The sequence below is a fragment of the Phascolarctos cinereus genome, unplaced genomic scaffold, assembly GCF_003287225.1.
Source record: "Phascolarctos cinereus isolate Bilbo 61053 unplaced genomic scaffold, phaCin_HiC Scaffold_3;HRSCAF=262, whole genome shotgun sequence".
Lineage (NCBI taxonomy): Eukaryota > Metazoa > Chordata > Mammalia > Diprotodontia > Phascolarctidae > Phascolarctos > Phascolarctos cinereus.
In genome coordinates, this window is record NW_027555736.1 from 225,663,812 (window position 1) to 225,685,391 (window position 21,580).

The window sequence follows — 21,580 nt, forward strand, 5'->3', positions numbered from 1 at the left end:
AGAACTGGAATATTCACATGCTGGACAAGTTTGCTCGGTTCCAGGATAATTTATACAAATAATACGTATATGGGAAGAACAATCAAAATTCAGCTCACGACATAAAGTTCAAAGCACCATATTCTGGAGTACTGAACACATCAATGTGACTTACAAAACATCATTAACAAAATGACAGAGTATTTTAAGAATCTGGGAGTAGTTTAATATAGTCTTACTCCAAGTATTTGGGAAATAGGACTATTGGTCCATCATCCATTGCATAAACCTTGGCTAAATTTTAATAATTAACTGCCATGCATAGTCTAAGCAACAGATTATTACTAATCATGTATTTGTGCAGTCACCTTTTGCTACCCAAATGAACTCTTTAACTCCTCTTTACTAAAGTGAGTCATATTTACAGAGCCACCGTTACTCCTGAGCCTGGTATTTAGCGCTACTCATATAGATAAGTTAAGGCTACACTTTTCCTCGTTTCAGATGAATTACTCCCAGTTGCCCCCCAATCTTGCCCATCCTTTCCAAGCTCTGCATTCACACAGATTATGGTCCACACTTGATCACCTTGGACAGATCTTCACCTTATTGTCATCTTCTTCCTTTCAGGACCAGCTCAGCAGTGATGCCTACTATGAAGGTTTACTTAACCCCCCAGCTCACGTGAGTTTTCCCTTATGTTTCTTACATCATTTAATCTATTTCCCTTTATGTCTGCCTTGCTTTTGTGTCACAGTTACCTGGGCATGTCTTATTCCAGCAAACTGTAAAATTATTTGAGGACAGGGGCCACACTGCTTTTTATTTCATTATATGTCTAATACAGATGCTTATTACATTAAAACCTTATTATCACACCAGGGAATACAAAAAGTACTTCTAGTTATGACTTGGTCTACACACATTTAAAAATTCTGAAATCATTCACCTTAATTTGTCACCAGAGATTAAAATTTTTACTACTGTGAAAAATTCCCATATATCAAATATATCAACTAAGTCAGTTGAAATTGTTTGGAAAGGTGGAATAATCTACTTTGAAAAAAAGCTTTGCCTCTCTTAATCTAGACATGGTATGGGTATCATTTTCTCCACATCTTTGTCCCATCTAGGAAGCACTTTCCAATGGATCATTTTAATCCCTAACAAGTGAGGAATAAAGGCAACAAAGAAAATCTGACACATTATCAGAGATTTTACCAAGAGAAGTCCACATAATCATTTACTCTCAGAAGAAAGTACAGAGGTACCAGTGTTCTAGGTAATACATGCATCTGGAATTGGCTAAATTTTATTGAAGCCAGGCCTCCATCCTTGAAGATACAGCTTTCTCTTAAGGAACATCTTCAGATATTTATTCTTCAAAACTGTTGTTAATCCTCTATTTTCAAAACAGTCATCTCATCAGGAGTCTACTAGATTCTTGAAGGTTTTTTCTTTCCTTTTGGAACAAGGTAAGTTTTGTTTGCTATTTCTCAGATTAGGCAATAACCCTGGCAACCAGCCCTTCAGTAAGACAGTTCCCATTCTCATCTCTGTTCACTTTTCTTCTATGACGCTTTCATTTATTTGACTTTTATCTGTTATGATGCAGACCTTATCATCCCTGTTTCATTAGGGGTTGGAGTTAACCCCCACATTCATGTACCTCCTGATGTCTTCCCCTTCTACCATTGCTACTTACTTTTCTAAAGGTAATGAAGAATCACACAAGGAAGGTTTTGCTCCTGTCACAAAGTACCTCTGGATCAGTGACTATAGGAGGGGGAAAGAGGACACGTTGGGTAGTAAAAAGGCCCCTCTGTAGTCCCCAAAAGCAGTGACTTGAGGTTTACTGATAGCAACATCAAATTGATCGCTCTATGTATCTCATGATTCCCGACAGAATCACAGAACCCTAAGTTGGAAGGAATCTTTGAGGTCATCTAGTACATGGATCCCCCGCCCCTGACCACCTCCCTTGACCCCACACTCATACACACATCCCCAAAGAGTCACAGAATTTGTTTTGTTGGTATCTCCAGAGACAGAAAATGTGTTATTTCAAAAGGCAGCTCATTCCCTGAAGGAATAACATCAAAACTGTATTCACCCTACCTTCATCATAGATCTGCTAAAATGGAGTATAAAAAGTAAAGAAGAACATGAAACTACTAAACCTATTCTTTTTTTCTTTTTTAATGTAGCTTTTACCCTCAAAAATACTGACTGGATATGTCCACAGCTGAGAACAAAGATTGGACAAACCAAAATGTAGAAAGGGTCTAAATAAAATCATTTTATGCCTGAAGCAATCTTCTGAAAAACAGGAAGCAGCAAAGTTATAGCCACAACATCATTTGCCTGGTCTGTTTGTCTGGTTTTTCACAGTCTTGGTTAGCTCTCCATCTCCACGATCACTCCACATCTTTTTTATCTCCATTCTTTAATGTTTAGAGTCTGTTCTCTCACCTAGGAATTCCCACTTCCTAGTATGGATTTAGCTTTTATTTCCATAATTTGACATGTAAAATTCCCATAATGTTCATTGGGTTCAGCAACATCCAATGTTGAATACTAAAGCCTATATATACTACCACTTTACTATGGCATTTAAGTTCTAGTTAATTTTAAGGCTGGGATGCAAGAGGCACCAAAAGCAGCAGGCATTCATTTCAGACAAGGGTCACTGCTCCCTAAAATGGCTATGATGCAGTCTATTTCACCTTCCAATAGAAGAATACTGATGATGACGATATCATATTTGATTTTTCAGGTGCATTTTAAGATTTGGAAAGAAATTCAAGGCTATCTGATCTACTTCATAGCTGCATATTACTTAATACCTTTTTAAAAGGATAATGTAATTTTATCTTTTTCCCTACATAATATGAGGACAGTGATGTTCTTAATGTTACAACAACAAAGTTCTTTAAAATGCTACTTTTAAAAACCCCCTTCAAAGTCTTCAGTGAGAAGTAAACTTGAAAGTGAATGGCCCTATTAAAAGCACAATATTTGAGACTTTTTTGGTTTGGGAGCATACTATGAAAATATACCAAAAAGTTAAGGTATATGATGAGAGTGTACAGCCAGCTTATATTTACCAGAAATTTGAAATGAATATGAACTAAGGGATTCAGTTTGAGTTATTACATTTGTACAAATAAAATATTAACAGGCTAAAGCTCTGGTTTAAAAGGCAGTGTCCCACAGTGTTCTAAGGATTTCCGTTGATGACCTAATTCTAAAATATTGTGTTTTCCCCAGAATTCTTTGTAAGATCATGTGACTGATTCTTAAAACCTTTATATAACAGAAAGGACAACAAATTTTTAAAAAACCAAAATATACTCAGAATAATATCCTTTGGAAATCCATTTGTAGAGAATACGGAGAACAAAGCATCACAAAAAAAAAAGACATTTGGTCAATATTCATAATTCCTTAAGCATGCAAATACAGCACCTAAGTCAAGGAGCACAATTTGCACCCCCATGTTGAAAAGCATTCATGTGCGTAATAGATAATCACTTTCCCAGGTACAAATGATTTTTCCATCTTATTGAGTGGCATCTATTACAAGTACTCAAATGAGCAGACAAGAGTATACCCAAACCAAGCATTCTGATGTGCAAAACTAGTATATCATTTCACAAATTTGGCTCTCAGTCTGCAAATTGGGCTGGTCGATGGAAAGCTACAGTATTATCAGCAGGGAATATAAGGCTTTGGAATGAAGGGAGGGAAACCGTACACATCATCCAAATAATACACTACAAAGTTGAGAGCAAGCAGGATATAAGGTGCCTCTACCTACTAGTAAGGACAAATCAGGGGACATAAGAAAAAGGAGAGACCACCCTCACCCTGCCTCCTGATTCCTTGTCCCCTGTACACACCGCAAAGTGGAGACTAATCGTAATATAATAGAGGACTAATCTGATTACAAGACATTTGGACAAAGAATTTAAAGACTTGAATTTAGTCTTAGGTTGGCTATATGACAAGTCACTTAAATGCTCTGTGGCTCTCTGTGACTCATTAGAATATTGTAAAAGGTAAATGAGATGATACATAGTCTTTAACTTCTAGCCAGAAAGGGGCTATAATGGTCAATACAATTATTAACACCTCTATTACCTTGGCACAATGGCACTGACAACCAACAGGCTTGGCTTAAATCTAATAACAGCTGGTAGACAGTGCACTTTGAAGTTTGTGAAGTGCTTCAACACATTATTATCTCATTTGATCCTCACAACAACTCTGGGAGGTATGACATTTTTCACCACCATTTTACAGGAGAGGATACAGAGGTGTCCTTAGAAAGTTTAAGTGGCTTGCCTATAATCACACACTGCATAATCATCAGAGGCAGAATTCAAACCCAGGTGTTCCCACTTCCAAGTCCAGCACGCTTATCAACTATACAACTGCCCACAAAAAGGCTAGTAGGTTTGCTACAATGATGGCCACATACCCATCACTGACTAAATGCATCACAGTTAACAAAAAGGCCATAACCCATCCCTATTATTATCAAAACACAAAGTATATGCCCTACTGACAGTGAGTCAAAGGTGCCACAACAGACAACACATACTTCTACAAAGAAAAGAAAGCAGCTGGGCCCTTAACCCCTCTCAAATATATAAAAGAGTATGATTTGAAAAGGGAAAGCAGTAAGGGAGTTCCTTAATTGTAATCTATTACTAGAAAAGCTTCTGGGCTTCAGGAAATGGGAGTACTTGTCTCACTTCAACATCTACTTCAGTACAGAAAATAATCAGAGACATGAGAGGGAGTCCCTACAGAATGTACTCTGTGCAGTATGCATGTAAGAGACAGTCACTTTGTTTACTCTTTTACAGTTTACTCTTACATGTTTCACAATATAAAGTATTCAAAAAATATTCAGTGAGTACCTTTAAGTTAATCAAGCCCCTTAAACAGGTGGCTCTAATACTATATTTGGAAATGGCAGCCTCCCTTCACCATTTCCAATTAGTTACTTATCCCTCAAATCGACAGCATTGCAACTAACCTCAGGTATGACTACAGGTTTTCACAATGCAACTTCAAATATGAAGGAAGACGACAGAAATTTTTACCAAAAAAGCAGATAGCCCAAAAGAGCTGTTATACCAACATATGAGTTTAAGGTTACTGGCTTGAGAGAACAATAACTCACATGATAAAAGGTCTGCTTAAGGAAGGGTTTGACTTGGGAAATGAAATTTTTTAAAATATCTCACTAAATACTTTAGAGCTGTGATTTTCACCTAAGTCATCCTCATTGTGCCAATCTGTACATGTTTATGGGATTTCTTGCTCAAGAAAAGAACACAGGAGAGAAGGCAATGAATAGCATAATCATGAGCAATGTTAAGACATCTACCAGGACAGGATAAACTTTTTCTGAGTCCCAAGTTGCTGGCCCACATCTCTCCTAAGATCCAGCGTCGATTGATGAATCTTGGTGTTCTGAGATCACCGAAAGATAAAATTCCAAAGTTCCAGCCTTGAAATCAGCTCCATGTTTTGGTCTCCCACCTCCTGGCCAAACATAATTCCATGCTAGCCTTAAACTCAGTTCTCACACTTGACTGGGGCTAGCTACAAAGTCAGCTCTTCTTCAAATGATATTGGCAGCCTTGCCACAAAATGAGATGCAAAAGCAGTCACCAGTTTCACAACAACAAAGACAGACACCTGCAAAAAAGCAACAGCTCTGTAAAAGTAGCTGTAGATTGATGTTGGGACAGCAATGACAGATTAACATAGTAAATACAGCACAGCAAGAATTTTTTTTTAAAACTGCCCCAACATGTTAATACTTTTTTAAAAAATGAATCATAGGCATGATTTTCCAATAGAGAGCTCAAGCTGCTGTGGTCGAAGATAAGTGTGTTGAAGAAGATGAGATAGGTATTGCCCAATAAGATAGCTGAGACAATACAATCCAAAATCTAAAATGTTTTAACAAATCCAGCCAACGCTTTGTGGGCAAAATACCCCTCTAGCTGCACCCAGGGCTTTTTTCTTGCGGCATCTTAAAAAAGGTAGCTGGAGTTGGCCCAGTGGTTTTCTCTGCTGCACAGGTCCGGACCGACCACTCAGAATTCAGTGATTTCTGGGCCTGAGATGATGGTGGGATTGCCTCTACTTCGTCCATGTGAACAGGTAAAGCTGTTGGAATAAAAATAAGAAAAAACCAAGGGGAGGGGACAAGACAAGGGAAGGGAAATAGGAGAGGCACGCAAAAGGAAAAAATGCTCAGATTAAAATAATAAATAGCAAAACTTTCAAAGAAAAAACAAAATTCTACTAATCCCCAGAAATCCTAATATTTTGAAAGAGCAGACAATAGAAACCCATGCTTGTATACTTGATTTACTTAACATTTACCGAAAGGAAAGAATGTGATGTTTAGTTAAGTATCCATATACCTGTTTCCACCTAAAGTAAGTTAAAATGCACTTAAATGAATAAATTTAGCTGTGGGAATTTCTAAGGTGAGTTTCTAACATCTTTATCTAAACCCTGTTAGGATAAAAATGTCATAAGGAAGGGCAAAAAGAACTAAGAACATTAGGACCCAAAGAGCAGTCCAGGTCATACTACCCATTAATACATAATAGACAATACGCTCTCCATCTCTAAAAATATAGTAAAATCTGGGATAAAATCAACCTAACAATAGGGAAGAATGGAATTATGAGTAGTTTACCCCAATAAAACACATTCTATCCTTTGGGAGGCACTGTGGAATATAGGATAGAGTACCAGTTTTGGGGTCAGGAAGGTCTTCCTTGCTTGGTTTAAAAGTTACACACAAGGTATGAACATGCCCAATTCACTTAACTTTCTGGTGCCCCCAGGCAACTCTCTAAAGTTAAGAGGATTTGCTGATCTGCATTAATAAAGAGTTTCCATACCAGAAGTTCCCTATAGCTATAGAATAAGGATCACAGGATCATATATAGGTCTAGACCAAAAAAATGAAACAAATATTCTGTGATTCAAAACTTAACAGAATGCAACCGATGGGAAGGAGAAGGAAAGTTAACATTCCAAATGGTATCTTAAGGATAAAGTATTCATCTCATATCTCAGAGATACAAGGGTTTAAATCCATTTGGATTATCTCAGCGCAGCGATGATCTCTACAAAAATCCACTATTCCAATGCCCATTGAAATTACTTGTTTGTTTTTCTAATAATTTAGCCTGGAATCTACATTTCAAAATCAGTGGTCTACTATTCAGATGAAGATACCTGAATATCTATCTTCCAAACAGATAAGGACTATTCTACCCATTTCCGAAACAAATTCAACTCAAGAAACTACCCAAAACAACAATATAACGCTGTAAAGTTTGGGTTCACTGGATCATCACAACAATTCTGTGAGGCAGGTAGCTCAATTATCATTATCTCCATTTCATAAGCATGGAAACCAGTCTTTGAGAAGTTAAGTAACTTGCCTGTCATCACAAAGCCAATAAGCATCCAAGGCGAGATTGCAGCCCAGGTTTGTTGACTCTGAGCTCAGCGCTCTGTCCTCCATGCAGTGAGATAAAGGTTTATCCGAACAGATATTCTCAATCTTTTGGTGTCACAGACCACCTCCCAGAATAATGTTTTTAGATGCTTACAAAAAATGCTTAAGATTATGAAGGAAACCAAATTATAACGTAGTTATTAAAATATTATTTTTTAAAAAGGGGTTCTGGATCCCAGGTTAAAAACTCCTGACTTAGAGCCTACTCTATACAAGGCCCTGTACTTGACACCAGGAGTACAAGGCAGAAAAACGACATGGTACTTTCCCTCAACAAGCTTACAAACAAATAGGATAGGATTAGGCATATACACAAAAAAGTATCATACAAAATAGAATGTGATGACAGAAAAGACTGGACAAAATGCTAGAAGAAATCTAAAGAAGGAAACAGCTTTAAGTTAAAGATGGGAAGGATCAAAAATAGCTTCATAAAAGAAATAATAGCTGAGCCAAGACGTGAAAGAAGGATTTCAGCAGTGGGTAAGTGGAAGTATTGGGTGCAGGAATGGGAGCTGGCCTGAATAAATGCACAAAGGCAGGAGAGAACAGGAGTTCATAAATAGGAATGGAGTAAAACAGCACTGGAAAGAAAGGCTGAAGGCTGATTGTGATGAACCTTGACTCACCAGGTTTAGGAAGTTTGTGTCTGAACCTACAGGCAATAGGGAGTCACTGAAAGTTTCTGAATAAGGGAGTATGAGGATCAAGTTTATTTGGCACTTGCAAGGATGATGGATGGAAAAAAAGAAGACTACAGTCGGAGAGATCACTTAAGAAGCTATCATAATAGAGATTAGGCAAAAGTTGTTTAAAGAGCTTAAACCAGGCTTATAGCACTAAAAATAGAGAGGAAAGGACAAATTTAAGAGACATTATGTGGGTAGGATTTATAGGATTTGGCAACTCATTGGCTGTGGGAGATGAGGAAGAGAAAAATAAACAAAGATGATGCTACGGTATAGGAGCAGAGCTGCACAACTTGGCAGAAGTTAGGTGCCAAAATTAAAATAGGCTAAACTTCAGGCAGCAGATAGGTTTTTAACAGCTCATTTTCCAAGTTAAGGTAAATAGAGACAGACTGACAAGGGCTGGCTGCCGCAGGTCACACAACAAACAGGAGAATGCCCAGTGGCAGGCAGCCCAAAATTCTCTGGCAGGCCTGATATAGAGTCTTGGTGACCCAAAAGACAGAGGTGTCATTAATGAAACAGGGAAGTTGGAAAGAAACACAGGTTTAAAGTGAAAAAAGATGAATTCATTTTTGTATATGCTGATTTTGAGGTGCCAGCAGACTATACAGGTAAAGATGTCCTAGCAATTAGGAATACAGGACTGGAACTCAAGTAAGAAAATCAGGCTGGACATAAATTTGCGAAGCAGCTGCATTTAAAGAAACAATGCCTTAGGAAAAGATAGAAGTCCAGATTCCTGCTCCAATGCTTACCTGAGACCTTAATTTGATCTCTCCAAACCTCATTTCCTCATCTGTAAGATGGGGATAATTTTATTACCTACTTCACAGGGTTGACATGAGGATCAAATAAAAGGAATCACATAAATTGTGTTATAAACTTTAAACCACTATGTAAATTAACAGTATCTGTAGAGAGGTGATAGATGAAATCATAGGATTGGATAAGACTGATAAAGAAGAGTAAGGGTAAGGGCAGACAAGAGGCTTGGGGGAACCCACGCTTTGGGAATAAGGATAGGAGTCAAAAGAAGAATTCCCATCAAAGACGACTGAGAAAAAAAACAAACATGTAGGAAGAAAACAAGGAGAGGGCAATAACTGAACAGCTAAGGGAGAGAGGACTCTTCAAGAAGGAACGAGTGAAGTGCTCAACGATGTCAAAGTAGCACATAAAAGATCAAGGAGAATAACTAAGAAAATGCCACCACATTTGGCAAAGAAGTCACTGGAGAAAGATACTCCAGCGCAGTAAGAGAAATGCAAATCAAAATCAGGTTTCACTTTATGAGCAGTAAACTGGCAAAGATGGTAGAAGATGACGATAGTCATGTTAGCAAGACCGTGGGAAGACAAGCACACTAATATGTTCATAGAGACATACCTGAATTGTTCCAAATGTTCTGGACCATTCAAATGTCTCCCTGGTAAGCATATACCATATGGTTGTCAATGACAAAAAGAAAGGCCCCATACACATCAAAATATTCAAAGCAGCGCATTTTGTGGTAGCAGAGAACTAGAAACAAAGTGGTATCTACCAACTGGGTAATAACTAAACAAGTTATAGCGTATGAACATAATACAATATTACAATGCAGTAAGAAATGATGAATATGCAGAATACAGAGAAACCTCATCATACGAATTAATGTAGAGTTCAGGAAACAGGAAACAAATATGCACAATGACCACCTCAATGTAAACAGAAAGAATAAAAAAAAGGGAACACGAAAAGAACAAAAAAGAAATTTTAATTTTAGCAAGCATAATTAGCCCTAGGAACAACATAAGGAAAACGTATCTCATTACTCTCTTCTTTGATACAGGGGGGATTCTGGGTATGGAACATGTCAGACTTGGAATGGAAGAGAAACACCTCATCTTCTGATACTGGAGTGAAAGGAAGTGAAGACTGATGAATACATGGTCAGGTTTTCTGTTGTAAAAGAATGGAAATGAGTTAGCTCAGGATAATTACCTCAGTCTTTGTAGAAGTTATCTGCTGAAAGCTGGGGAGGAAGGTAGAGGGAAAGCGTAAAGCTGAAGAAAAATAAGGTTTAGAACAGTTGCTATAGGAAGTGTGATAAGGAGTCAATAACAAAAAAAAAAATGCTGCGTTATGGATAAAGACCAAGTTGAGATAAGTCAACGATAATATCTGTAGTGAACCAAATTAGATATGGTTTCATGACTTTCTCTAGCAGGCAAAAATCACATCATCTCAAGGAAATAAAGTTCTATTTTCATCTGGGTTCCTTATTTGTTTAGCTAGTTGATTTCAATTATACTTAGAAAATATCCCAATTTCTTTTATCTGGTAACAACAGTTTTCAAAGTTCACTCAACCTGAGACAGCTGATTTACTATACAATTCCAATAGTGACATACAAATTTGGAACCTTCCCTAGGTGGCAAATCTAGGTGTGGTTCTGTGTGCTGGTCACTTGAATCACATGGGAAGCATAAAGTCTTTTCAAGTGAGATGATTTAAAGAGAAGGAAAAGAAGTTACTACCTTCTCAATGATTCTATGAACAGATCTTTTCCATGATCTCTCATTTCTACCACTAAAAAAGGTAAAGAAGGCTCACAACTCATTTCTGCTCTTTATTCACTACCCCTTTATTAACATCTTTAAATTCAGTCAATTTCACTCAAAACTTTATACAGACAGGGGAGGGGAGGGGAAAACAGGGAAAGATTTGTGGCTGCATGTTTAAGAAAGAAGCTGAATTCATCACAATGACAGGGGAGAGTGTTGTCAGAGATCTGAGCTATTTATTCTTTTAGGAAAATCCTATAAAGAATGACACGAGGAAGCCTCTATCTGCAGTCTTGTTCATCACACTGGTGAAGAGTCTGATAACAGATGTATGCAGTAGCGTGATTTAGTGCCGGGAGCTGGCCCCTGATGTGTATTAATACAGCGGCATAGCGGAACGCACCTCTCTTCATCACTCATTTCTATAAAAGAGGTGGAATCTGAGATGGCCCGATGTTAGGCAGAGCAAGCCCATTTGTTCTACTGACTGATGGTGTGAGCTTGGGCTGTGTCCTTCACCTCTATGGGGCACTCAGGTTGCAAAAAAACAAGAAAGAAAAAGAAAAGGAAAAAAAAACTCACTGAAGCAAGACCTGGTCAACAAGTGAGACAAGAGTAGTTAAGGCTCCAAAAGAGAAAAGGTTTAAAGCACACCTCTTTTAATTTCTGTTTGGTTATTCCTCACATTAGACAAGGCCCTGAATTTTTAAAACTCTTCGCAATCATTCTTCTTCTACAAAGAATAAATGCTAAAAATAGAGAAGATGGATGGACAATAAAAAAAAAAAAGAATGAAGTCACAACAAAGATGAGGGAAGAGATGCTGGAAGGCACTAGTTGCTATGGGAATAGATGAGAGTGTACGGATATCATCCAGGAGAACTGGGCAGATACTAACTCTATTAGTCCTTTGATTAAGACTCTTCAGTTCGCCAAGTGTGAAACACTTTTAACAGTCAACTGAAATACAACAGAAGAATAGTCTGAGTATGAAAAACTTTAAAATGGGAAGTCATTTGTGCAAGGAAGGAAGGACCCTTATTTTTCTGAGGCTCATCCTCCTCCTAGCCACCATTTGCTGCTCTGTAACTTCATTTGTAAATCCCTTCTTTATTGTCTTCAGATAAACCTAGCACAAATGACATACTCCATTTAATATCACTAAGAAAGGACTCCAGATCATTTTAATTTTGATGGGTCTTGAAAGATTTGCCTCCTTTATTTTTCAAAAGCAATGTACCCTTAATTGTAATAAAATGACATTCAGGATTATTTTTTGGCTCTACATTTTTTCCCCCATTTTTTCCCTCCAAATTCCAAGGAAATACAAAACTATGACAAATTTCCATTGCAAAATATAAATGACTGTACATTTTAAATCAGGGACTTGTCTGACAGGCAAGATATTCTTCCATTAGTGAGTTTTCATTATAAATACTTTAAGGAACCATGATTTCATTGGAGAGGATACTTGTTTGACTAGTGTAGAGCACACATCCTTTATGCCTTGGGAGAAGGTCTTTATGAGTTGCTCTGGTCAAAAAAAAAAAAAGATCCTGCAGTCAATCTTCTAGAGGTAAGATCGCAAGACCTCACTCTACTCTGCATGCCCATTCCAGGTTAAGTTTATCACCTCTAATCTCATCACTATGCTGTTAACTCAGGCCTTGACTAAGGGCCTCCTCTCCCCTCTGACTGTGGGATGTAATACCAAATTGCTCCCAATGCCTTCCATTACAGAGGTCAGAAACTGTAGCTTTTGGGCTCACTCCACTCTGCATCTGTTGCTCTGCCTGGTTTCAACTGCACAGAACAAGATGCCTCCGTGCTGATAACCCCTTGTGTCTCATCTCCCCCCTCCCCCTGAGCCTCCATCTCCCCCTTTCCTGCCTCCTTTTGTGCTGCCCCTCACCCTCATTACACTGTAAACTCTCTGACAGCAAGGACTGTCTTTTTATTCATTACATCCCCAGCGCTCAGCACAGTACCTGGCAGTAGTAGATGCTTAACAAATGTTTACTGGATTGGACTGAATTGATTCACAGCCTAAATCTCACCATTAACTACAAGTGTTCCACTTCCACAATTAAAAAAAATGACCCTCCAATCATAACCTATCTTCCCATCTCTTCCTATGCTGGACCTCTCATAAACCTATCATTCATTTATCCTCACAGAGATCTTCAGTGCCTCTACCCCCAGTATTTTCTCTGGCTATCACACTACTTTGACTTCACTTTTCTCCATTACCAATCTCAACCCTATAATTATTAACCAGTTCAACTCCACACCACCTTCTACTCTCTTGATCCACTTATCTTTCCACTTACTGTTCATGATTCACCAACACCAACCCTGGATTATTCCTACTATCTACCTCCTCTACCCCCACTCATATACTGCAGAACAGAGCTAGAGGAATTCATGTAACCTTTACAAATGGGTACATTACAAATTTATGTTATCTAACTTCAACTGGGTCATCACTGCTGTAAAAAAAAAATTTACTACTCCCAAACTGATTTTCTATGCCACTCCCCAAAGAGGCAATTCCAAACCTTCTCTCAAGTCTTCCACACACATCTTCACCTTCCCCTCCTCTCAGCTAAGGACCTTGTCTCATACTTTACAGAGAAAGCTGAGGCCATTTACTCTTTCTTCTCCCTTCCTTTTCTCTTCATCTCAAAATTCCCTTGATCATCCTCTGTCTCCTTTACTCTAGTCTCTGATAAGGTGGTCCTGCTCATAAGATCAATCCCTTTATATGAGCCCTTGATTACATCTACTCCCATCTTCTCCAGAAGACTGCCCCCTTGGTCATTTGTTCTCTCTAATCTTCAATCCCTTCCTATCTACTGGTTTTTTCCCTAATAGGCATTAGGGAAATGCCTCAGTCTCCCTATCTTTAAAAAACTTTTACTGACCCTAATTAATGAAGACCTTTAATTTATTATTTTATATTTCTCTTGCCTTTCTAAGCTAAACTCCTAAAAAAAAAAAAGCTGTCTACATTCATGGGATAGCTAAGTGGCACAGTGGAATAGAAGGCTCAGGACAGAGCCTTGGGATGCATCCACAATTAAGGGCTGTGACTGGACTATGTTCCATCAAAGGAGACTAAGAAGAATTCAAGACCAGCAGGAGGGGAACCAAGAGATGGCAGTGTCGCAAAAACCTAGAGGAGAAGGCATCCATAAGAAGAGGGTGGTCAACATTGTTAAATGCTACAGTCAGCCAACAAGTATCTGTAAAGCTCCTACTATGTGGCCAGAAATATGCAAGCCCCTGGGGGTACAAAGGAGAAGAGAAAAAAGGAGGGAAGGAGGGAGGGAGGGAGGGAGGGAAGAAGAAAGGAGGATCAAGAAAAGGAAGGAAGAATCCAAGGAATGAAGGATCCAAGGAAAGGATCCTTCTCTTAAAGGATAAGGAGAGAAGGAAAGAATCCTTGTTTGAAAGGGATAAGGAGTGAAGAACAATTATCAGGTGTGAAAGTCATCCTTTCAAACAAGGATTCTTTCCTTCTCTCTTGTCTTTGTATGCCCAGGGCCTAGCATACTGCTAGGCACACAGTAGGAGCTTAACACATACTTGTTGACTGTAGCATCTTAAAATGTTGACCACCCTTCTTTTCATGGATACCTTCTCCTCTCTGACTTTTTGGGACACTACTATCTCTTGGTTCCCCTTCTGCCTGTCTTGACTTCTTTTCAGTCTCCTCTGATGGAGCATAACCCAAATCACAGCATCCCAAGGCTCTGGCCTGAGCCCTCGTCTATTCTCCGTCTATACTCCCCCACTTAGTGATGTCATCAGTTCCCATGAGTTTCCACAGAAGACTACATGATCCATATATCCAGCCCTAGTCTCTCTCCTGAGCTTCAGTTCCACACCACTTAACGTGTCTACCAGACAATTCAAACTAGATATTCCACTCAAATCCCAAACTCAACATGTACAAACCACTATCTTTTACCCAAAAAAATTCAGGACACCCATACATTTCCCTATTACTGTCCAGGGTACCAGCATTCTTCTTGTCTCTCAAGCCTGTAACCTCAGCATTATCCCCCTGACTCCTCTGTCTCCCACACCATGCAGGTCCAGCTGATTTAATTCCTCCTTCCCAACATCTCTGGCATCTGATTTCTTTTCATTCCTTACACAGCCATAATAGTATTGGTCCAAGCCAGACTTGCTGGGGCAATAATAGTTTCCTAAATTGTGTACGTGCCTCCCAGACTCTCCCCATTCCAAACTATCCTCTCCATAACTACCTGTGGTTTTAAGTGTTGGCCTGACCATGTCACTCTCCTACTCGATAAACATTAGGGGTTTCCCTATTGCTTTTAGGATTAAATATAAACTCCTCTGTTTGGATTTCAAAGCCCTGAAAAACCTGCTCCCAACCTACGTTTCTAGACTTATTACATATAATTACCTTTCCCTCACTCTACAGTATTCTCTACTAAGCATTTTTGCTTTTCCTCACAAATGATACTCCATCTCTCACCCATGCCTGGGATGAAATCCCTCTCCCTCTGTTTTGTAGAAATGTTTAATTACTTCAGGACTCCACTCGAGTTCCACTTTCTTTCACAAAGCCTTTTCTGAATCCCCAGCTGCTAGTATCCTCTCTCCCAAGCTAGTCTGCATTTACTCTGCATATACTTTACTTATTCACAAACATGTTTTCTCCCCCAGCAAAATGTAAGCTCCCTGTAGGCACAGGTTAGTCCACTGCAGTCTCTGCATCCTCAGCACGTAAGTGCCTCAGGGCAGGCATTTAACAAATGCTTGTTTACTGATTCTCCAAAAACTTTTGTAACTTATTAGGCGCTAACATACATGTCCTCAGACAGTGGATACAAATCTATCGGCAGGCCCATAATTAAAACCTTCCTGGGTTGGCAGGATCTGCCAAAGCTGATGTTCTACTGGTAGAATCTTTGAGAAACCAGGGTCATTTCCAAGTCTAAGTAAAGCATACTGCACCTATTAAGCAAACATGTAAAGGCACAGACTTTTAAGCTATCTCAATTAGTTAATTAATCCCTCCAACACAACACAAATATTCTGTCTATTGCAGAACACAGGGGGAAGACTTGGAATCAAATCCAATTTACCTGCAGTTGGGCTGGACAGAGATGCTGTGGTCATAGGTTTCCGTTTCCTCTTTATGTCCCTCGAACATGGTGGTCCCAAGTGTACATTTGACTGTCTGCACATACAAAAAAGGGATAAATGCTCTACCAACTTATAAATTAAAGCAGCTCTTATAATACAAGATATTAAGTTCATTTACACTGGAAGCTTAACACTTGCCCCCATCACGTCACTCCCTACTCAAAAATCTTCAGTGATTCCTTATTATCTCTAGGATAAATGCAAAGTCCTCAGCCTCGCATTTAAAGACCTCCTCAATCTGACTACTACCTTTTCCAATTTTTTTCATCTTATCCTCCTTTCACACAAAACTCAGCCAATCCAGTCTATTAACTGCTCCCTAAACTTAGCACTCCACCTCCTACCTGAAAGCCCTTGCACAGGTTGGCCTACATGTCTAGAATGCTTGCCCTTCTCAACTCTCTTAGGATCTCTAGCTTCCTTCAAGACTCAGGTTCAGGTAACAGTTTCCTGTGTGAATCCCTCCTTGATCTTCCCAAGGTGTTAATGGGCTGTTTCCTTAAATTACTACTATTTATTCAACCTTGTTCGTGCTATATCCCCTCATGGTAAAATATCTAAGTTTCTTTAGGGCAGCTACTGTTTCATTTTCATACCTTTACTACCACCACTTAGTACAAAATGCCATGCCCATAGTTGGTGCTTAATAAATGTCTACTGAGTGATTAAGCTGAATCATGGAATAGAGAAAAATTCGCATAGTTCCTCTGCCAATTTTAATCAAATTTTTGCCTAAGACCACTCAGAATTAATAAAGGTAGTCTATAACGTCACCAATAGTATACACCTCTCCTGTCTCTACCACCTGACTTTAGAGCACCAAGTATATTCATTTTGAAATAATAATGTACACTCATGAAGATTTTAGGTATAAGAGCTAAAGAGACAAATGTTCTAAAAGCATTAATGAAATATCCTCAAATGAAGAAACATTGAATATTTTAATGCTATGTGAACCCAGGCATTTGCATAACACTGTATTAGTAGTCAATTGTAACTCTCCTACCTCCAAATATATGGATTTTCAGTCTTACAGACCAGCAGTTTAATGGGCTTTTTTCTTTTTAAAATTTTTAATTAAATTAAATTAAAAACATTAGTTGAGCCTGCAATCAATAGTGTACAAATCAAGAGATGTGATTTGGTAAGCCACATTTGGAATACTATGTTCAATTCTAAGTGCCACATTTAATTAAGGACACTGACAATAAGAGGAGAGCAACCAGGACAGTGAGGTGACTGGAAACCTCACAAGGACACAGGATGACCTATGACAGTAGAAGAAACTAGTTATTCAGCCTAAAGAAGGGAAGCCTGAGAATAGTGGGAAGAAAGGAAGGATAATGGCAGATGATATCTATCTTGAAGAATTTCAAAGACTGTCATATAGAAAAAGGTATTAGACTTGCTCTGCTTGTCCCCAAAGAGTAATGGGCAGAGAGGTAGATTTCAGTTCAGTAATAGGAAACATTTCCTAATAATTAGCCTTGTCCAAAAACAGAATAGATTTCCTTTGAAGGAAGCAGTGGTTTTAAAGTGGACACTGGGTGACTACTTGGGGATGGATACTATAGAGGCTATTTTTGCTTGGATATGGCTTAAACTAAGATCCCTCCTCTGTGACTTTGGCAAGTCTAATTTAGATAAAAACTTCTGAGTTCAATTACAATGTCTCTGAACCCTCAGTTAAGAAAATTCCCAATATCTAAGCAGAGGTAGGATGCTCTGCTTTAATTTACATATCTATCTCTAATTAACCTTTGGCTTCTTTGGGATTGAGGGAAAATTCATTACTGGACACATGTGAGTAACAAAACAGCAGATGATATTATGGTGCCTATGGACAGATAAACACTGAGAGGGGAAGTTGGGGGAAAAGTAGACCCTTTCTTAGGTACACTGGTCTTCTGCAGTGAGACATCCGGGAGAGCTGATAGATTTCTCTTCTTGATATATCCCCTCTCTATCACAGTTCAATCCTACCTTCCTTTTACCACTAGCTGGTTGCTTCTGAGCTGCAACTTCTTCACAGCTCCTCTGTATGACCCTATTCCTTCCTCCACTTCCAGACACTTGGAATTTCTATCAGGTTCTGAGACAGCTCATCTCTTTTGTGCAAGTTCCTTTTTCAAGGAAGTGTACAGCCCTGTTAACACTACCTCTGCCTGACTGATTCAAGTAAATGATCTTACCTAATAAAGATTGTGGCTGACTTTTTCATCTAAAATAAATTCAATAAAGTTACAGAGGTGGAAACCATATGGACCCTAGAGGGTCATTACATTGTCTCTAGGTTTAAAAATAAGATAATTATTGCAACAGTGTTACAGATGTATCTATAAAGATAATTTTGTTCAACAATCCTCTGATCAGTGTCAAGCAAGGTATAAAAAGGAAGAATGTGCACTCACCAAAGGTATTTGCCATAACCCACACAAAGTTCAAATAGATGGATTTTCTATACACAGCAAGGCTTCTTCAGCCAAAGGCAGGAAGATGGGAGGAAGGAGACCTAGGCCAAGGCCAGAATCAAGGTCCCTCCTCTCCCAAGCAGTTCCTTATCAAAGAGGGGCTGGCTGGAATGCTGCACTTGCTCCAAATTCTGTAATGATTCAGGTTCTATAACTAACTTCATAATTTACAGATGATCCCTGGGGTCTGACTGACCTTCCTGACACTCATCTACACACAAAACTCTAGTTCCAAGAACTTTTGTCATTTAAAGTTATGACTGAGAATGACTGGGCATCTTATTTATTTTAAAAGGGGTAAGAGTAACCTGACTAAGTTGATCAACTCTACTCTGACCTACTAAGGGAAGAGACTTTGTTGATTATAGTTTGCATTCATGTTTGTTATCTGTACCTCAATAAAGAAACCTCAGAAAACAACTTCTTAGTACAGTAAAATAACATTGCTCCAACATCAGTGGATATTGCTTATTTCCTTATTTCAATGCTAAAATTCTACTATGCAGAGTTTTAAGTATCTAAATGAGAGATTTAAGGACAGAAAACTACATGCTAATTTTTTAAAAAGAAGAGCATCAATGTAATTATTAAATAAGACATAAAATGCATCACTATTAATGCATGGTTTCTACCTTCCTAGAAGTTCTAAGTGCAAATTTATGTCTGTAAAGTAATTAGAAACAGACATGTTCTTTGCATGTATACAGAGTATTTTCTAACCCTTATCCTTAAGGAATAAATAATATGGATTAGAGAATTTTCCATATGACAGAAGCTAATTTCTTTACAAGAGAAGAAAATTCTCAACTGTATACATTCTGATGGAATTTTATTTCTAAGCCATATTGCATACACTCCCACCTTGGTGAGTAAAGACAATAAATTTAACAGAATGATACCAAATCATACTCTCCCACAATTGTCAGAATCCTAAGACCACAGATTTAGAGTTGGCAGGGACGTCAGGGGTCATCTAGTCTGACCCCCTAATTTTACAGATGACGAACTGAGTCTCAGAAGGGTTTGCCTGTGGTCACATTGGCACAAGTGGGAGGACCAGGATTAAAGCCCATGTCCTTTGATTCCACACCAGCTTTATTTCTGCTAAACAATGAGGCTGTCCAAGGGACCATGGAGATATTTCAGTCCAAGTCTCTTCATGACTACATGTGGGAATGAAAGACCCAGAGAGGTTAATTAATTTCCTAATGCCACACAGTCAGTTACAAGGAAAAGCCATAACTAGATTCCAGGTCTCCTGACCGCTGATCCAAGTTCCATCTTCTTTTCTTAATGATTCAAGGTCATCAGGATGAGCACCAATATTTGTATTATCCTATAAACTACAATACATTCATCATGATATGCTCTTTCACTAAAGTCTCTAGAATAGAGATTTTAAATGTGTGGGTTTTGATCCTCTGGGAGGTAAGAGGTACATCAACACTGAAAGATATCCACAAAATCATATGCACACCAAGTGCCATCATGTGCAGCATAACAAACAATATCTCACACTTACATTTATTAACATTTTTCAGTAAGAAATAATGAATATAAAGAATACAGAGAAGAGTGGGAAGATACATGATCTATGGCAAAGTAAGCCAAAAAAGAAACTTTTTTAAAAAAACAGAACCATAAAAACAATATACACAATGAATACAACATTGGAAATGGAAATAATAACATCAAGATTGTAATGTAAGATCACACTTGGCTCCAAAGAAGCAATATGAGAATGTGGCTCCTATCCTTCTTCGTAAATATGGGAAACTGTGAAATGCAGAACAGTGTACATGTGACACTTGGTAGATGCTTTGATGAACTTTGCTGAATTTTTTTTCCTTTCTCCTTTATTCTTAGATGTAAGGGATGGTGCTTTTAAAAACAAAATCTATGAATAACACTTTTTAAGTTACATATAAGTTATAATTAATATAAATTCATTTGAAAGTATTATTGAATTCATAATAGGGTTTTATCATCATCTATCTTCTGAATCTATGGATACTAACAATACAACTAAAAACATGAAAAGGTACGTGAAATTTCTAGATGTTAACATGCAACCCTTATACTTAAAAAGAATAGGAAATACTGCTCTAGACCAGAAGTACCAATACACAGATGAAGCAGATACAGAAAATATTTAATAAAAACACAACAGAACCTAAGTAATAATGTTAATATGTGTTTTTTTAAGTCAGGGATCCTTACATCCAGCTTGGTGGTCTATTTGAGTTTGACACCACTGTTCTAGACTACTGATATCATTGTTGTTGATGTTACTGTTATTGTTGTTGCTGTTATTATTATTATTATTGTTATTAATATATTCTAGATGATAGTTCTTATCTCCCAGAATTAACAATACCTTTATGGGCTACTGAGGTATGTACTGAAGAGCAATCTTTCATTAAGTGGAGGGAAAGGAGAAGAGGGACTAAAACATGCATTTATTAAGCACCTACTATGTGCCAAGCACTATGCTAAGCACTTGACAAATACTACCTTATTTGATCCAAATGGTTCCAAATTGCTTTGCTGATAAATACATTTCTTCTAGCTCTTGCCTCACAATCAGAAGTCAAGTCTTTATCTCATTTCTACATTTCTCATCTGTTTTATTCTTCCATATCTTTAAATGTTCCTCTGGTTGTAATCAAGAGAATTAAAAGTTGTCACAAGAAATCAGATGAATAAGACTGTTAAGCATAGGACCTCAGCACACGGCGTGTAAAGCTAAATTAACATGGTCTTTTCTCCTACAGGGTAATATGCCTGCTCCAGAATACCACAGGACCACAGAATCTCAAAACTCGAAGGGCCCCCTTCTACAATATGGGCAACAAAGGCATAAGACAGCATTTGTTTGAAGACCTCTAGAGACAGCGAAGTACACGACCTCCAAAGGCCACCAACTCTAAATCACAAAGAAGTTCTTCCTCATGTTGAGCATAAATCTGCCTGATTTCAATTTCTTGCCTCACCTTCTAGTTCTGCCTTCTGGTACCAAGCAGAAGAAGTCTCAGATAAAGGCATATCTGGCATGCTCACTAAATTTGCAGATGACACAAAGTTGAGAGGGATGGCTAATACCTTGGATAACAGACTCAGAACTGGATTCAGAATCCAAAA

The 21,580-nt window shown here is 38.2% G+C and overlaps 1 protein-coding gene across 12 annotated transcripts in view; it reads right to left on the minus strand.

Moving 5' to 3' along the window:
- Positions 1-1,180: 1,180 nt before the first annotated feature.
- Positions 1,181-21,580, minus strand: part of GPATCH2L (G-patch domain containing 2 like) — a 66,327-nt gene continuing 45,927 nt past the window's right edge. For 4 of the 12 annotated variants that reach the window (XM_020986231.2, XM_020986225.2, XM_078151459.1 and 1 more), the window contains 2 exons: positions 15,908-16,002; positions 6,179-10,179 (listed from right to left, as the gene is read on the minus strand). In XM_020986231.2, coding sequence (XP_020841890.1) covers positions 9,831-10,179; positions 15,908-16,002 — 444 coding nt within the window. In that variant the 3' untranslated portion in view covers positions 6,179-9,830. The other 8 variants (XM_020986226.2, XM_020986230.2, XM_020986229.2 and 5 more) reach the window with 5 other exon arrangements.